At 29.7% G+C, this 17,488-nt stretch overlaps 1 protein-coding gene across 1 annotated transcript in view; it reads left to right on the top strand.

Moving 5' to 3' along the window:
• Nucleotides 1–17,488, top strand: part of LOC123302680 (inositol 1,4,5-trisphosphate receptor) — a 173,878-nt gene that overhangs the window by 57,212 nt on the left and 99,178 nt on the right. Inside the window, 2 exon segments of the mRNA XM_044885721.1 lie at nucleotides 6,308–6,624; nucleotides 9,270–9,470. Coding sequence (XP_044741656.1) covers nucleotides 6,308–6,624; nucleotides 9,270–9,470 — 518 coding nt within the window.

Here is a 17,488-nt window from a genome sequence, read left to right as displayed (position 1 = left end):
ATACACATGATTTGCATACTTGCAAGTTTGTTATTCTTAGTCCTTTTGGGTTCTACTAGGAATCATTTTAAGGTGAAGAAGTAAACTTGAAGATGTGGTGCTACTCCAATATAATCTTATACCGGGAAGTGTTGTCAACAAAATGAAAAAGTACAAGATTTTCCTGCCGCACCGTGTGTGTCACGCTCTTTTTATGAACAATGTTATACTATTTTTAAAGCTCTATTTTCCCCAATTACCAATGTGCGTTTTTATAATCATATCGCAAAATCGTACGATTATAAAACACACATCAAATTGGAAGGTAAAAATAGAGCTTTCTAACGAGTATAACAATTTTCATAATAAGGGAGTAACACTCGCGTTGTGTTAAGACAAATTTTAAACCATTATTCCCTTTTACAAATAGTCTTGAATTTACGATAGCCATAACAACACTTCGAATCCTATAGTATATTGGAGGGGCGCATCTTTAAGTTCACTTCTTTACCTTTAAAATGAGCATAATAGAAACAAAAATAATCGAAAATGACAAAGTAATATGTCTGAAAATATTAAGTTTTTTTAAAAAAAAACAAATGCGTCACCGTAATATAAAATTTTGAAAATTTATCGTTTGGTAATTGGTAATGTTATCTTAATCCGACATCAAAAAACCCAATATTTTCTGTCATAAAGTAGATAGTACATTTAATAAGCCGGAAAATGTGGAAAAGTGGTGGAACAGCTCCGATTTCAAAAATTTTGTTTGTACGTGTTCCTTAAACCATCATTCATTCAGCCACATTAACCTCGGCATTATAAAGAAGACTGAGAAAAATAGGGTAGTTTTTCCATTCCCAAGAAATCGTAATGGTAGCAGTGAAAAAAATTTTAAAAAATTATAATTTCACCTCGGAGAGGGTTTCTCGAGGTTTTTTTAGGTCGCTGATCATGAATTCAAGGTTAAAAAGCAACTGAATATGGTTGCAACTCGATTTAACTACGCCTGGAAGTGACAGAAATAAAAAATGTATTAAATTTAAAAATGTTTGTCAGAAATCGTCTCTTGAAGAGCTATTAGGTTCGTTGATCACAAATCCAATGTCAAAAAGCAACTGAGGATGGTTGCAACCCCATTAAAACCGAAATTGTCTCTCTGCGATTTTCGGACCCGCTGATAATGAATTTAAAATCAAAAAGCAATTGAATTTATATCCAAGCCACCCCTAGAAGCCCCGCCCTTATAAGTGACAGAGAAAAAATTAAAAATTTTTCGAATATCGTCTCTCTCGGTGATTTTTAAGAACGCTGATCATGAATCCAAGATCAAAAAGTAACTGAAGATGGTTGCAACCGAATAAAAACTATCCATAGAAGTGACAATGATAAAAATTAAAAAAATTCTAAATTTCACTTCAGAAATTTCTTCTCGGTGTTTTTCGGAGTGGCTGATTATGAAGGTCAAAAAGCAACTGAATATTGTTCTATCCCCATTAAAACTGCCCCTAGAAGTGACAGAGGTTTTTGGGTTGGCTGATCACAAATTCGAGGGCGAAAAGTAACTGAAGATGGTTACAGCCCCATTAAAACCAACCAATTCATGAAAATTTAGAAAATCCTGAGAAATGGTGTCTTGGTAGTTTTCGGGGTCGATGGTCAGTTCTAGGGTTGTTTTTAATGGCGTTGCAACCATCTTCAGTTACTTTTTGTCTTCGAATTCGTGATCAGCGACCCCAAAAACCCTCTAGAAACGATATCCGACGAGAAAAATTAAATTAAAAATTTTTTCTCTCTCACTTCTAGGGGTGGTTTTAATGGGAATGGAGCGACATTCAGTTGCTTTTTTATCTAAAATTCATGCTCAGCGACTCTGAAAACCACGGAGAAACAATTACTGAGATGAATTTCAGAATTTTCTAAACTTTTTTATCATTGACACATCTAGGAGTACTTTCAATGGGGTTGCAACCATCCTCAGTTGCTTTTTTATCTCGGATTCGTGAACAGCGATCTCAAAAACCCCTTAGAAAAGACGATTTCTGAAGTAAAATTTTTAATTAAATAAATATCTTATCTCTGTCACCACCAGGGATAGTTTTAATGGGGTTGCAACCGTATTCAGTTGCTTTTTAACCTTGAATTCATGATCAGCACCCTCGAAAACCCTCAAGAGACGATATCCAAGATGAAATTTTGATTTTTTTAAATTTTTTCCCCTGTTAATATTTGGAGGACTTTGGGAATGGGAAAACTACCCTAATTTTCTCCGTTTTCTTTTAATTGCCGAAGAATGTGCGGCTGAATGTTTCTGAAGGTTGAAATTGGATCTGTTCCGCCACTTTTCCACATTTGATGGTATTTTCCGGCTTATTAAGAGTATATCGGTAGGTAACGCTTCAACGACAGGTTAAAAAAAAATTTTTGGCTAAGTTTTATTCAGAAAATTAGCATTTTCACTAAATTCTAAACCACGTTTTGCCTTTGCCACATTCTAGCACTGAACTAAATATAAAAAAACTGCATAATTTCTAAAAGATATCGGTTCATTGGTTTTTGAGAAATCGTGTCCACCTACATTTTACATAAGACCAAGAGTGAAGTTTAAAAAAGAGTAGTGAAGCTGAGAAAATATATTTTTTCTTTTGTCTATTCCCGGTCCATAAAGTAAATATCCTGTTGTAGCTGAAATGGCGGTTTATCCTTTTAAGATGAAGTCTCAACATCAGGTCTTTCTCAGAAGATGTTTACAAAAATTTGGCAATTATATTTCAAAAAGTATCTTGTTAAAAAACAATAGATAATGCGATGTTTAATAAGAAACCGTCTCTAAGGGAGTCCTATTTTGACCATATGGGAGTTCAGTGGTTGAAATATCGATAAGAATAATAGACTATTAATGCAGTCCAAAATTCGGAAATTTATTTCCGAATGAATAATCTTGTTACATAATAGTAGCTAAGCAAATTATGACAGAAACACCAAGTATTAGATTTTATTGCTAAGATAGGCTATTCGCAGAGAATACGATGAAAACGACATCTGATGGCAATATTAAATCATGCTCTGAGAACATTAGTTAATATGTGTTGGAAGCCAATTAAAAAAGTAAAATTTAAAGTAAAAAATATATTCTTCCTATATAAAAGTAACAATACTAGTTGAATTAAATTTTTTACTTGGATAACCTGAAAAAAAGAAGTAGAATAAACAAATATTATGTGAACTGTCAAATTGACAGATTTGATATGTCAAAAACTGTTATTGTTAAATTTATTAAATACTAGAGTGAGACCCACCCGCTTCGCTGGTTTTAAAAGTAAAGATTGATAAACATTGCTTTCGCTTATCTCCTTTATATAACACTCGAAAAATAATGGTAATGATTGTTTTACACAGGTAAAATATATGTATGGTTTTCTATTTTTTTAAATGTATAATAATAATTATTCATTGAGTATATCAGAGAAGATGGCCGTGAAATATTTTATATTGACTATTTTTACAGAAATCTAATTTATGGTAATGTCAAATGACTACTTTTACAGAAATTTTTAATTTATGGTAATGTCAAATTAAATTAATTTTTAAATTTTGTTAATTTTTTAATTAATATATCTTTATAAATTATATCTCACGTGTTATTCTGATATATCAGCTAAATTGTTGTACAGTTTCATTAAAAACCATTCGCTAGTTTTAGCGTGAAAGCGTAACAAACAAACATAATTACTTTCACATTTATAATATAGAGAGATAGAGATTTATTTTCTTTACTAAATCTTTCACATATAAAATGGAATTTGTTATATAAAAAAATATAAATATAAAATTTATTTTAATTCTGAATGTGAGCATGATTTTGTCCACATCGAGCGCTATGATCGACTCGATTGATCGACCATGCGATGTGATCTCTAGGAATATAGCGATAGAAAAACGAACTATAGGTGCTAGCTCTCATAGATGTATAACATTTAACGGAAATGTTGTATACAACTTTGTCAACCAAACACATACAAAACCACACCATACCATACACATTTAAAAATAGTAAAGGGACAATTTTTGACAACACAAATTTTATTAAAAAATTATAAAAAACATTAAAATAATTGTTTTTATTTTAATTTGGGTCACTATGTCGTTTAATTCTAAAACAAAAAGCTATAAAATTTGTTTACTCATGGCGCTGACATCTTAGTGTTAAAATCCAATATGGTAGACCATCTACACACATTTTTAATCAATTCAATTAGATAATTGAAAATTTCTTGCCATGTAGTTACAACCTTTTTTTATAAAAACCACAGCTTTCTAATATAGAAAAATAAACTTGAAATTTGATATTGTCAACTTTCTCGATAAATGTTGCCGTTTTCGAATAAAAGAAAAACGAATCCTTTTTAACTGAACTTTGGTGTAGCGTTGCCATTAGGCAAATTTGCAAATATTTTTAAAATCAACAACAATTAACATTATTCTATCATTACACTTTAAGTTAAATTTATTTCCACGAATTGAAGATGTCGTTAAGAAGAAAGCTAGGGTTGAGACATAGTTATTAAAATAAATACCACGGTACTCGAAATAAAATTGTATATTAAGAAATTCTATTTAAAAAATACAATTAAAAACATGCAACAGACTTACATTTCGCTAAATATCGATATTTCGATTGCAACGAAAACATCGTCAGTAGCTAAATTTAGTCATGTAACACATGATAAACATTTTTTACAAAGTTAGAAGTAAATATGTAAAACATATTCAACAAATTACAATAACACTTACAAAAAAAAAATAATAATAATAATACAAAAATTATCACAAAATTGAAAAAATAAATTTTTTAAAGCCACCAAACTTTTTGTAACAGTTCACAACAAATTATTTAGTGGGTCCAATTTACTTCGATTTAGCATTCAGTGACTTAAGTCACTTTTTGTATTGTAGCTACTAATATGTGTGCAGATGTCACCAAATTAGCAATGAGTAACATGCGCTATTTATAGCTAATTCATACTGATGATGACTACTTGGTAGTCGAAATACGTATAAATATAATACAAAAATTGGTCTTGGAAATTGGGGCGAAAATCGAAATTTAATTCGGAAAATCCTATATTCTCATTTATTATCTTTGATAATACTTATATTGTTGACCTTTCTTTAAGTATGGAATACTTATTTTTGTATTATTATTTTTTAGTTTTTAATTAATAATATAATTAATACTGTCATTTGTTGATAATGTTTTACATACTTTAAACTTTGTAAAAAAATGTTTGTAATGTTTTATATGAATATATTTAGCTACTAACGATGGTTGCGTTGCAATCGAAATACCGATATTCAGCGAAATGTAAATCTGGTATTTTTTTATATTAATTTTTTAAATAGAATGTCTTAATAAACAATTTTATTTCGAGTATCGTAGTATTTATTTCAATAACTATAATATAAATCACTTTTTTTTCGAAAATAATAATAAATCTGTGACTTAATTTTGATATGTTGTCATATGATATGCGTACAAAAGTTTTAAATAATACATTATTATTAGAAAGAAAGTAATTTATGTTAGTTTTCCAATCTAAAAATAATCCCAACTTTCTTCGTAACGATATCTTCAAACAGATTTCCTAAAAATACTCGATGCCAAGGCCAAAATCAGTCAAAATAGACTAAAAAAAAATTTTTTACACGTCGCAATACATTTAGCTTCAAGCATAATTTATAGAATAACGTTAATTGCTGCTAATTTTAAAAAATATTTGCAAATTTCCTTTGCAAGGTGTAGCGTTGCTTTATGAAAAATGCGGTAAAGATTTGGAAGAAATGAGGAAAATCTTGAAGCCAATATAACTTGCCTTTTAGGAACCTTGCTTAAAAATGCATGAAAATTTGATCAATCATGCCCCAAAAGGTATGCAAAATCAGTTAAAAGAGAATATTAGCGTTATCGTCTGAGCTAGAAGCACCTAGCATGACGGATTAAATCATTACAAACAAAAAACAAGTGCACTGTGTGTGTATTTTTTTAATGTTATTACTCATAAAAATTCATTTAGAAAATTTAGTACTCCTATAAGCCTAATATCTTACGTCTTGAAGAAATAAGAGTCAAGCGTTAAACAAATTGGATCCAACAAAACAAGGTTTGCACTACTGCGGCATTATTGATTTTTGTTTTGTTTTTGTTTTGTTTTGTTTTGTTTTTTTTTTTTTTTTTTTTTGTGAAAGCGTCTTTTGATTTATGATATACAGGAAATGTTTTAACCCATTTTTATCCACCAAAAATTGCAAAAATATTATTTTGATTAAGATGTTGGAACACCGTTGCATCCAGAACAAGCAGAAGAATATCGTAAAATTCAAAAGATTTTAATACGAATGAATCAGTTGTGTACGCAAGGTGGACAAATGCCTCGGCCACGCAAACATGAGCAGCGGTTGCTACGTAATGTTGGTGTACATACAGTGGTATTGGATTTATTACAAATACCGTACGATGAAAAAGAAGATATACGTATGAATGAGTTAATGAGATTGGCACATGAATTCTTGCAAAATTTTTGTTTGGGCAATCACCAGAATCAAGTGTTACTTCATAAGCATCTAGATTTATTTTTGAATCCAGGTGTAAGTATAAATAAAAATCATTCGTCATTATTTGCTTATCCATTACACACTATTAGTTTGATTTCCCCGAGGAGTCAGATTCAAATAAAACCAAGTACCTCTAAATTCCTCTCTAAACCTGATTTTTAACATAAAGTTTTCTTAGACATATAACAGATTAAGCTGAGTACAGCGTGATCCGGCAGGTTGCTATAGCTTGGTAATGTTGGTTCTTCTGGCCAAATGGGAATTTCCCTAATAGACCAAGAGCCAGTGACCAATTTTAGGTGGTCATTTCAAAAGTCACGAAACATTTCATAGTAAAACCTCAATACCTACAGATACTGAAAAGCCACTTCTGGCAGCACTATGTGGTCGGGGTGGACTACACTAAATTTTGAAGGGGGGTAAGAAATAAGACTTATTTTTCTTACCCCCATAAGGGGTAAGTATAAGTCATAAAATTTTAGGAAATTACTTTCGAAAGTATTTTAACTTCATAGAATTTTTGCCAGAGCATTTACGTCCCTCCTAATTGTTGACAGAACGCTATAAATATTTATTTAAAAAAAGTCCAATTTTGTCATTTCATCAGTCTTGAAATTTTAACAGAATAAATATAATACATTAATCATTCATAATATCTAATGCCAGAACGAAATTCCATCACCAACAGTTTGCCAGAGCGAAAGAAGTGTCCGTGCGAGTGCGAACAATGCATATGGAAACCTGTGGGTTAGAGTGAGAGCGCTTATTGGGCAAATGTGGACGTAGATTTAGAATGATTATATATCAAAAAATAGATTTTTCTTAATCTTAATCTTGTTGAAACATCACTTTTGAAAGATTTTTATTTACCTTTGACGCAGATATTCTAGAGGAGAGTAAAATATATATAAGCTGGATATATACAATTGAAGAAAAACTTTATTATTCTAATTAAAAAATACAAAATTTATGTTTGTGGAATTGTTCAGTTGTTTAACAGTCTGCATCCTCGTTTGCACTATCATATTAGTCGTCGTGATACAGAATCACTTGAATCTTCTATCAACTGAATTTGAGGCTTTAATATCCCATCATCTGTGAACAAGATTAATAATTATTAATATTTTACGACTTGATATATATACATATGTATATAATATGTATACAATTTATACAAAAAATACACTTACCATCAATATTGGCATCATATACTCTGATATCAATGTTGTTGTTAGCAATAGCATCACTTACTGTAGGTGGTAGCTAATCTCCCTCGAACCAGTGAAGATTGGAGTCAATATTGTGGGCAATTGCAGATGTGCATTTCTCCAAATGCAAGCGTTATATTTCGTTATAAAACTGAACTGCACTTCAAAAATGTTAGTAAACGACTATTGATATGTTGAATCGTATGCAACACCCCAAACCGTTAGACGATCCCTACTTTTTGTTCATACCTGTGTTCAGGCCGATGCCCAATAAGCGCTCTCATTCTAACTCTCAGGTTTCCATATGCATTGCTCGCACTCGCACGGACACGTTTTTCGCTCTGGCAAACTTTTGGTGATGGAATTTCGTTCTGGCATTAGATATTATGAATGATTAATGTATTATATTTATTCTGTTAAAATTTCAAGACTGATGAAATGACAAAATTGGACTTTTTTTAAATAAATATTTATAGCGTTCTGTCAACAATTAGGAGGGACGTAAATGCTCTGGCAAAAATTCTATGAAGTAAAAATACTTTCGAAAGTAATTTCCTAAAATTTTATGACTTATACTTACCCCTTATGGAGGTAAGAAAAATAAGTCTTATTTCTTACCCCCCTTCAAAATTTAGTGTAGTCCACCCCGACCACATAATGCTGCCAGAAGTGGCTTTTCAGTATCTGTAGGTATTGAGGCTCTCCAACTATAAGAAATTTTAAAATATTGTTTTTACTCATAATATCTCATTCTCATTGAGAAAGGTCTGGGTACGATAAGAAAATAAAAATAGCTCCACGAAATTTTTAAGTGCATTGTAGAAAATTGAACGGGAAATAATATCCAACCAAAAGTTATCAATGTATTTTAGTGGACTATATTAACATCTTTAAAAATCGAAATTTTGCGATTCCCTCGCTTCGAAATTAATAAAAAAAACTGGACTGGTTTCCGGAAATGCTGAAATGGACATCGATTAAAGTTTCATCTATATCTGAAAAATTATACTTTTGATAGAAACAGTTGTGATACAGTGGTACACAAATTATGGATGAAAAAAATTTTTATAATGATTTCCACAAGCTGCGTTAAGAAACTTCTTTCCAAAAACTCTCAAACTGCAATAAAAAGGAAAAATTTTGAAAAACCACTTAGGTCAACTTTATATAGTGATTATTGACGTTTCAAACCTATAAATTAGAAACTTTTACATTTGGATCATCGTGCCCTTTAGTGGATAGCTATGTTTGAAGGCCGAGCAAAAGTGTCTAAAATCTCTAAACAAATACAACATTTTTTACTTTTAACAATAGGAAATCTCTTTTTACAGACTTTTCAAAAATTATGTTATAAACCTTGTGTGGCAAGTGAACATTAAATTTTTTTAAATTAGTATTGCCTGCCATTTTATAAAAGAATATTATTGATGAAAATTGTGATAATGATTTGTGATTGAACATGTATTTTAGATTCGAGAAGCTCAAACTGTTTGTGCGATATTTCAAGATAATTCAGCGTTATGTAATGAAGTCAATGAAAAAGTCATTCAACATTTTGTACATTGTATAGAGACACATGGGCGTCACGTACAATACCTTAAATTTTTACAAACAATTGTCAAGGCTGAAAATCAATTTATACGAAAATGTCAGGATATGGTTATGCAAGAAGTATGTAATTTTATTCATTCTTTGTATGTTACCCAATCTTAGAAACATTAGCTTATATCATCATTTATAAAGAAATACCTAATTAATCGCCACACTACATAGGCCACAAACCCTAGATTCATTTCAATCACCTCTACAACCGAATATGCGCGCACATTAAAAGGACTTCGTATAATCTTCATGATTAATAGGCTCCGGTCAAATCAAGTATTTTATTTTTTTATTGTTGTTCTAATTTTATACAAAATTTTAGTGGTAATTTTCAAGCTGATTCAAACATAAACTCTTGCTCATAACTGATAAAAGATAGAGAAACTCTTTAAATTAGAAAGCTCTTCTCCTTGAAGAGATCTTTTCAGTTAAAAATTTGTGCATTGTTTAATTTGTAGTGTTTAGAATACACTCCAAAAGTATGCAGCAAAATTCGTATTTTTGAAGTTTTGAATGGTATAATAGACCCGGTAAAATCTGTCATTGAGCATGACTAATTTTCGGATGGAAAATTTTCGCAGGATCTAATTTAAAAAATGCTCCTCAACATAAAAGTGCAGATTGCCGGTGGGTAACTACGTAGGATATTGATTAAACTAATTTTTTTAAACAAATAAATAATATTAAAAGAATTGCTTCGAGAATTGCTTGTTAAACATTTTTCTCTAAACCCTGCAGTTTTCAAGTAAAAAATTTGTGAAATTTCAAAAAACGCGATTTTTACGTTTTTCATTCCTCAATAAGTCTATGAAAAAATCAGATTTTTAATATGTAGAAAATTTTTATTAGTAGTGTAAAGCTAAGAGAGCGCGCGAAAAACCATCCAAAAATAACGACTTTCTGTTCTCTACATGCTTGAAAGATGAGATTTCCAAAAATCGACTCTAGTTAACTCAAAATAATATAATAAAGTCAAATTAACGGAACAAAGAACGGATTAAATAAAGGTATAGTAGTTTTTTAAACTTTTACACGCTTTTAGAATTAAAGTTAAGTTTGAAAACTTTTTTTACCACGTTCCCATGTAATTTTTAACAAGCAAGACATAATATACACCATAGATATTTCATTTTTATCCAATTTGATTGAAACGGGTTTTCTACAAAAATTGTTAAATTCTTGATCTACTTTTATTGTTTGCAAAGAATTTTGTTAAAATTTTTTAAAATAAAAATAACTATTATTTTCATGCATCCATTTGAGTATTGCTAAGCAGGTCTTAAAAAGTTTAATAAACTATAGATGTTTGGATTTTACTCCTTAAGAATCGATTTTCATATGAGGCTTCCGGTGTGAAAACAATATGAGGAGTAAAATCTAGTGATTCAATGACCTCGTTACGTTTGTGGTGCGCAACTTATAGTGCGCAACTTTCACTTTTTAGTAATTACTTTGTATAACTTGTACACTTGTGTCCTGTCGACAAAGCAGCTATTGTTTGAAACTACCAATAAGCTGACGGGCACAGCACACTTAAGCATACTTATATAACACTTAAGAAGTAAACTTCAGTCGTGCGTCAGAGCTGACACAGACAATTTTTGTATTGCGTTGTATTTTTAAGGATTCTAAAAATATATATTTCTAAAGGATTTTGCAGAATTATGAGAAAATAGATTTCGTAATAAGTGACTATAAGGTAGTTTTTAGCAGGTTGATTAAAACTGTTAATGGGCGCCAAAGTTTTAAAATAAACAATTGATGAGATGGCGGCTTAAATTGTTTTATTTTCCGCTAAAGTAAATGCGAGTACTTCAAAATTTAACGAATTTATTATTGCATGTAAAGTGAAAATATTGAGTGAGAAAAATATTACTAGCATATATTTTTTCATTTAATCCCTGATGTATACCTAAGGATGTACGAGCGCCATGGCAATTTTGAATAAAAGGCTTGTTTTTTTTTCATTCTGAAAATTGTAGGATTACCCAATTTTTTAAATAAATAAATGAATTTAAAAGTAGGCATATTTAGCATTGGTCTTATGGGAAAACAGCAGACGGATTATATGTTTTCATATATTTCACCAAAACTTGTCAGTGGCAATTTAAAAAAAGCTATTAATATTGAAGTTAAAACCTTAATAAATTATTGGAAAAAAAACCCCTTGTGTCCGACTAATTAATGATGTATGAGCACGGTAGTTGGGACACAAATTAAAAAATATATAATTTTGCAATTTTAATGGTAAATTATGTTATAACTTGACAATATAAGACCAAAAGTAAGTTTAAAATTTTTCGATATCTGGAGTCATTTTCATAATATCGAAAATTAAAAATTTTTCTTAAAGATCGTTTTTGATATTTCGAAAACCAAGGCAGATATCGAAAAATTATATTTTTTCTTTTTCGTCTAAATTCATAAAGTAATAACAGAATTCATCATCAAAGTTGAAAGTAAGGTATAAATAATTTCAAACACAAATCTAAACTTGCCTTGGCGCTCGTACTACCTTAAAGTATTTCGATACCGTAGAAATGAAAATGATAGCCAAGAATTAAAAATTTTATATTTCAATTAATCCACCTTTTATACGTCTTTTGTGAAAAATTCATATCCATTCTCTGTACAGTTTATAAGAAATTAAGATATATTTTTAAAAACACTAAAAATCAACATTTAGTACGACTCCTCCAAATACATGTAAAAAGAACTATTTATAGTAAATAAATTCTCTTTCGTTCAGAATAGTAGATTTGAAATTTTACATACTCATAAATTGACACACAAAATTCCAAATTTTTTGTAACATTATCGTTTTGGTATCGCAACACTTTAAGGTAGTAGAGCAGTATCGAAGTCATACCACTCTAGTCATATTAGGAATAATTTTTTTTTTTTTCAATCTATTATATAATTTTTCTCATAACATGTGTTTATAATTTATAAGTTGAGAATTCTGGTGCAAATTGGTCTCCCAACATCTCCTAGAAGATATGGAACGCATCATCATCATCATCATTAGAGTCACTCAAGTGCAGAGTAACAGTATAGACTTATAGAGTCTAAAATAAAATAAAAATCTTTTTAGGAGTTACGCTCTTTCATCTAAACACGGCAGATATGTATGTAATACATAAAAGGAATAATCCTTAAATACATCATATCATGACCAATGTTTAAGATGGCCAATATAATAAATAAATGAAAATGTTCAAAATTACGTTATTTACAACTTTTTTATATATATTTTTCCAGTTTACTGTAGGAAACGAAGCGTTTGACCAAGGAAAAAACTCCGTGCCGGTTGATTTTTATGAGACAGCTAATTGAAAATGTTTCAATGAATGCCCTCAACAAATTCATATTCATGGGATCTTGTGCATTTTCGATTTACGACCATATAGTAGGGCAAAGGTTCCCTACTTCCGGACATTACAATTTTCTTTATTTAATATTTAAAAAAACTATTGGATTTTATATTTTGGACGATTCTAAGCATTTTTTTATCCGAGATATTTTTTACCTATCGTACCATTTTCGAGATATACACCAATCTAAATACTTTTGATATTAGTTAAATTTTGAATTTTATAAGCTTTTTGATTTTTCTTTCAATTATTTTTAAAATCTAATAATCCATTCCTAGCAATGAAAATGGAAATTTTTTAGAAATTTATATATAAAATGACAGGTAACAAACAGGGGACGCAAAAATATGAATTATGAAAACGTTTTTAATGTTTAATGGTATAATTATCATAGGCATTATACATTGAAAATGTACACATGAAAAAATTGAATTTTAGTTTTTGGCGATTTCAACAATGTTTTTCCATTGCAATGTTACGTTTTTATTTTTTTAAATTAAAATATACATCCTTACGAAGTAAATGAGACCATGTTCAACTCTGTACGATGAAATAATAGATTGTTCATCCAGCTCAAGAGAGGGGTAGTTTTTGCTAAAAAAATTGAATATCTCAAAAACTATTGACCAAGACCCAATTGACCTATGATGCTCATTTACGAACTTGACCTCACTTTTTACGTCCTGAGTACGCTGTAAAAATTTCAGCTCGATATCTTTTTTCGTTTTTGAGTTATCGTGTCCACAGACGGACGGACGGACGGACAACCGGAAATGGACTAATTAGGTGATTTTATGAACACCTATGACAAAATTTTTTTCCTAGCATCTTTATTTTTAAGCGTTACAAACTTGGGACTAAACTTAATATACTATGTATATTTCATATATACATGGTATAAAAAGAGAAGCTAAAAACAAAAAAAAATAGTTTTTTACATTTTACTCGTTAAATTTGAGGTTATGTAAACAAATGGTAAATACAAAAGTTATAGATTTTTTTATTACCAAGAACTTTCCTATTTAACTTTTTTCTCTAAAATAAATACTTTAGCTACAAATCGCTAAAAACAATTTGTTACTCCTTTTCACCCCGGCGCACCCCTTTCCGGCTAAACTCAGCTGTTTTAAGTTTGTTTCCTGAGATATACATATTATGTCCTACACAGTGAAACGGGTCCGATCCTGCAACTAATTTTTTCCTTAACAAAATGCAATTCAGTTGGTCTAATATAAGCACTTGAAAACAAAAATTCAAAAATTTTGCCGAAAACTCGCTATTCATAAACTAAAGATTATTTTGTGGTTCCGGTCAAAAAAAAAATTGAAAGCCATTTGATATTATATTTTGGACAATTTTTAGTATTTTTTAACTTTTGAAAATTTTCACCAAACTTCATCATTTTCGATTTATAAGCGTTTAATAAAAGTATGGATTTTTGTCGAAAACTCATTATCGAGGAAACTCGAGACTATTTTGTGGTTGTCGTCAAAAATTTTATTCAAGTTTCCATGAATATGATTTTGTTGAGGGCACTCAGAGAAACATTTTTCACGAGCTCCCAGTTTCTTACAGTAAATTGGAAAAATATATCAAACAAAAGTTGAAGATTGTAATTTTGAACATTTTCATTTATTCATTATATTGTCCATCTTAAAAATTGGCCAAAATATGATATTTTTAAGGATTATCTTATGTATTACATACCTACATATCCTGCCGTGTTTAGATGAAATGGCGTAACTCCTAAAAAATTTTTTCTTCTATTTTAGACCCTATAGTCTATACGGTTACTCTGCACTTGAGTGACTCTAATGATGATGCGTTCCATATCTCCTAGGAGATGTTGGATACCACTTTGCGCCAGAATTCTTAACTTCTAAATTATTATTATAAAATATAAACACATATTATGTGATCAATTATATAATAGGTTGAAAAAAATAATTATTGCTAATATTGTGTGTCAATTAATGAGTATTTAATACGCCTTCTGTATAAATTTCAAATCTATTCTCTGAACGAAAGAAAAATTAATTATTATAAACAGTTCTTTTTCCATAAGGTATATGGAGAAGTCGCAATGAATGTTTATGTTTAGTGCTTTTTAAAATAGTACCATTTACATTAAAAACTTGTATCAATATTGCTCAAGTTTAAATTTTTTTACAATTATACCAAAATTAAAAACTTTGTAAGGCTCATTTTTTAATAATTTAAATAAAACTGTGCATAAAAATTAAGCAATCTCCTAGGAGATGTCTGTAGATTCATCTTCGTCACGCTTTTATATAATCCTTGCAAGATATTCTTTTTCTACCTTTGGCTCTTGTATACTGATGTTTCCCTAGTTGCACCAACTGTTGTACATAATACTTGCCAGATCGCATGTGTGAATCTAACGGTGTATTTATAAAATTAACAAGTTTAAAAAAACTACATACCATTGATATTTTAAACATATTAGTTACATATTTACTCGCTAGATCCCACTACAAAAATATTTTTGTTAAAAGGTAAATCTTTCAAATATTCGAAAAAAAAAATAAAAATTAAAGGCTAATCAACATGATTAATTTTTTTATTTCATGGCCAAGATATATTTGATAATAAATTTTTATTCTAAATTTTCTAAATTACAAATAAATGTCAGTTAAACAGTTGACTACTTCAGTTTAAATAACGTTGTCAAATTGTAGTATGTATGTACGGCTGTTTTTTTGTTTTTTTAATTATCCATTTAAGTATTTATATCTTTTCTTTAACCCTTCGTCCATCGCATGAAATTTCCGCACTGAGTTGGTCGCGCTGATTTAAATATAATACGCCAGGCATAAACAAGAATTACACCAGGCGAATTTTCTATCGATGAAAATGAGAGCAATTACTTTTTTGACTTTATATTTTTAATAAATTGGTATTTATTTTATTATTCTTTAAAAAAATAATATATTTAATTAAATAACATCTGATGCAATCTGATGTGTTTTTTTTTAAGAGTTATAATTTCTTAGAAATAATTTTTAAATCATAAATAAAAACACTAATTACCTTGATAACAAACAAATATTCTTTCGATGAAAATGAGACGTAACGTAACCTCAAAGTAGATTTATAAATCATAATCAGATGATTAACTTGAGTATCTGACAACGCTGTACTTGAAAGCAACTACCAGACTTTGGTCGCGTATTAGGCAGATCGCCGCATTTTTGTAGTTCCAGGAAATTTAAAATTAAATATTTAAACCATGCATATATGTAACATGCAAGGTTTATTAAGTTTAGTCCCAAGTTTGTAACTCTTAAAAATATTGATGCTACCAACAAAATTTTGATATAGGTGTTCATAAAATCACCTAATTATTCCATTTCCGGTTGTCCGTCCGTCCGTCTGTGGGCACGATAACTCGATAACGAAAAAAGATATCAATCTGAAATTTTTACAAGGTACTCAGGACGTAAAAAGTGAAGACGCAAAAATTGGTAGGGCGCTTGACATGAACCCAAGAAGTCCGAGTTCGAGTCCTGGTTCGAGTGTATTTTTATACCATGTATAAATGAAATATACATAGTATATTAAGTTTAGTCCCAACTTTGTAACGCAAAAAAATATTAATGCTACGAAAAAAATTTTGATATAGGTGTTCATAGAATCACCTAATTAGTCAATTTCTGGTTGTCTGCCCGTCTGTCTGTCAACACGATAACTCGAAACGATAAACGAAAAGAGATATCTAGATGAAATTTTTACAGCTTGCTCAGGTCATAAAAAGTGAGGTCGAATTCGTAAATGAGCAACATAGGTCAATTGGGTCTTGACCTATGACCATCTTGTAAACCGTTAGAGATAAAGCGAACAAAAGTTTAAATGTAAAAAATGTTCCTTATAAAAAAATAAACAAATTTTGTTCCAAACATTTTTTCGTAAACATCACTAATTACCCGTTAGGGCGCAAATTAGGCGTAAATTGTATAGTATGTATTAAATAAATTGTATATGCATGTGCAATGTGAGTAATCAACACTATTTATGCACGGTATTTCAACAATTAACTCAATCAATTGTTTGTTTTCACTTGTTTTTTAATGAGTTCTAGATTATTTAAAATATGTATTAAATTTATTGGAAGCTTCTGAGCGCTTATAACGCGATAAGCAAAGGGCTACTACCATCGTAACATCTACGATAAAATTTTTTCAATTTTAAGCTTCTGGCGTTCATAGTTATATCATAATTAAAAAAAAAAAAAAAAAAAAAAAAACAACAAACATTAATGCGGCGTCGAAAATATCACGTGATGGCAGAAGGGTTGAAAGATTTTAATTTTTAAAATTTCCGAATTATTTGTTTTATTATATATTGGTGCTTTTGAGCATTCCTAAAAACATTTTGTTAAAATATATCCCCTACAAAAATCCTCAAAATGCATAATACAGCCCACAGAAATGCTCTCTTAATTTTAATAATTCCTAAAAACGTTTTATAAGATATACACGATAAAGTATTACAAATTTATTTTGTTTTATTTATCAGCCCGGTTGCAATCTTAAATTTGTACACTTATAAAAATATCTCGTTTCACACTGGATTGATAAATGAAATACATTTAGATTAGAACTTTATTTTAAAATCTTATTTCCGAAGTATCTCAATCAATTAAGCTACGAAACTGCAAAAACCTCAAACATCTCGAAGACGATTGATTGTCGT

The sequence above is a fragment of the Chrysoperla carnea genome, chromosome X, assembly GCF_905475395.1.
Source record: "Chrysoperla carnea chromosome X, inChrCarn1.1, whole genome shotgun sequence".
NCBI lineage: Eukaryota > Metazoa > Arthropoda > Insecta > Neuroptera > Chrysopidae > Chrysoperla > Chrysoperla carnea.
This window is presented reverse-complemented; position numbering and strand designations above follow the sequence as displayed.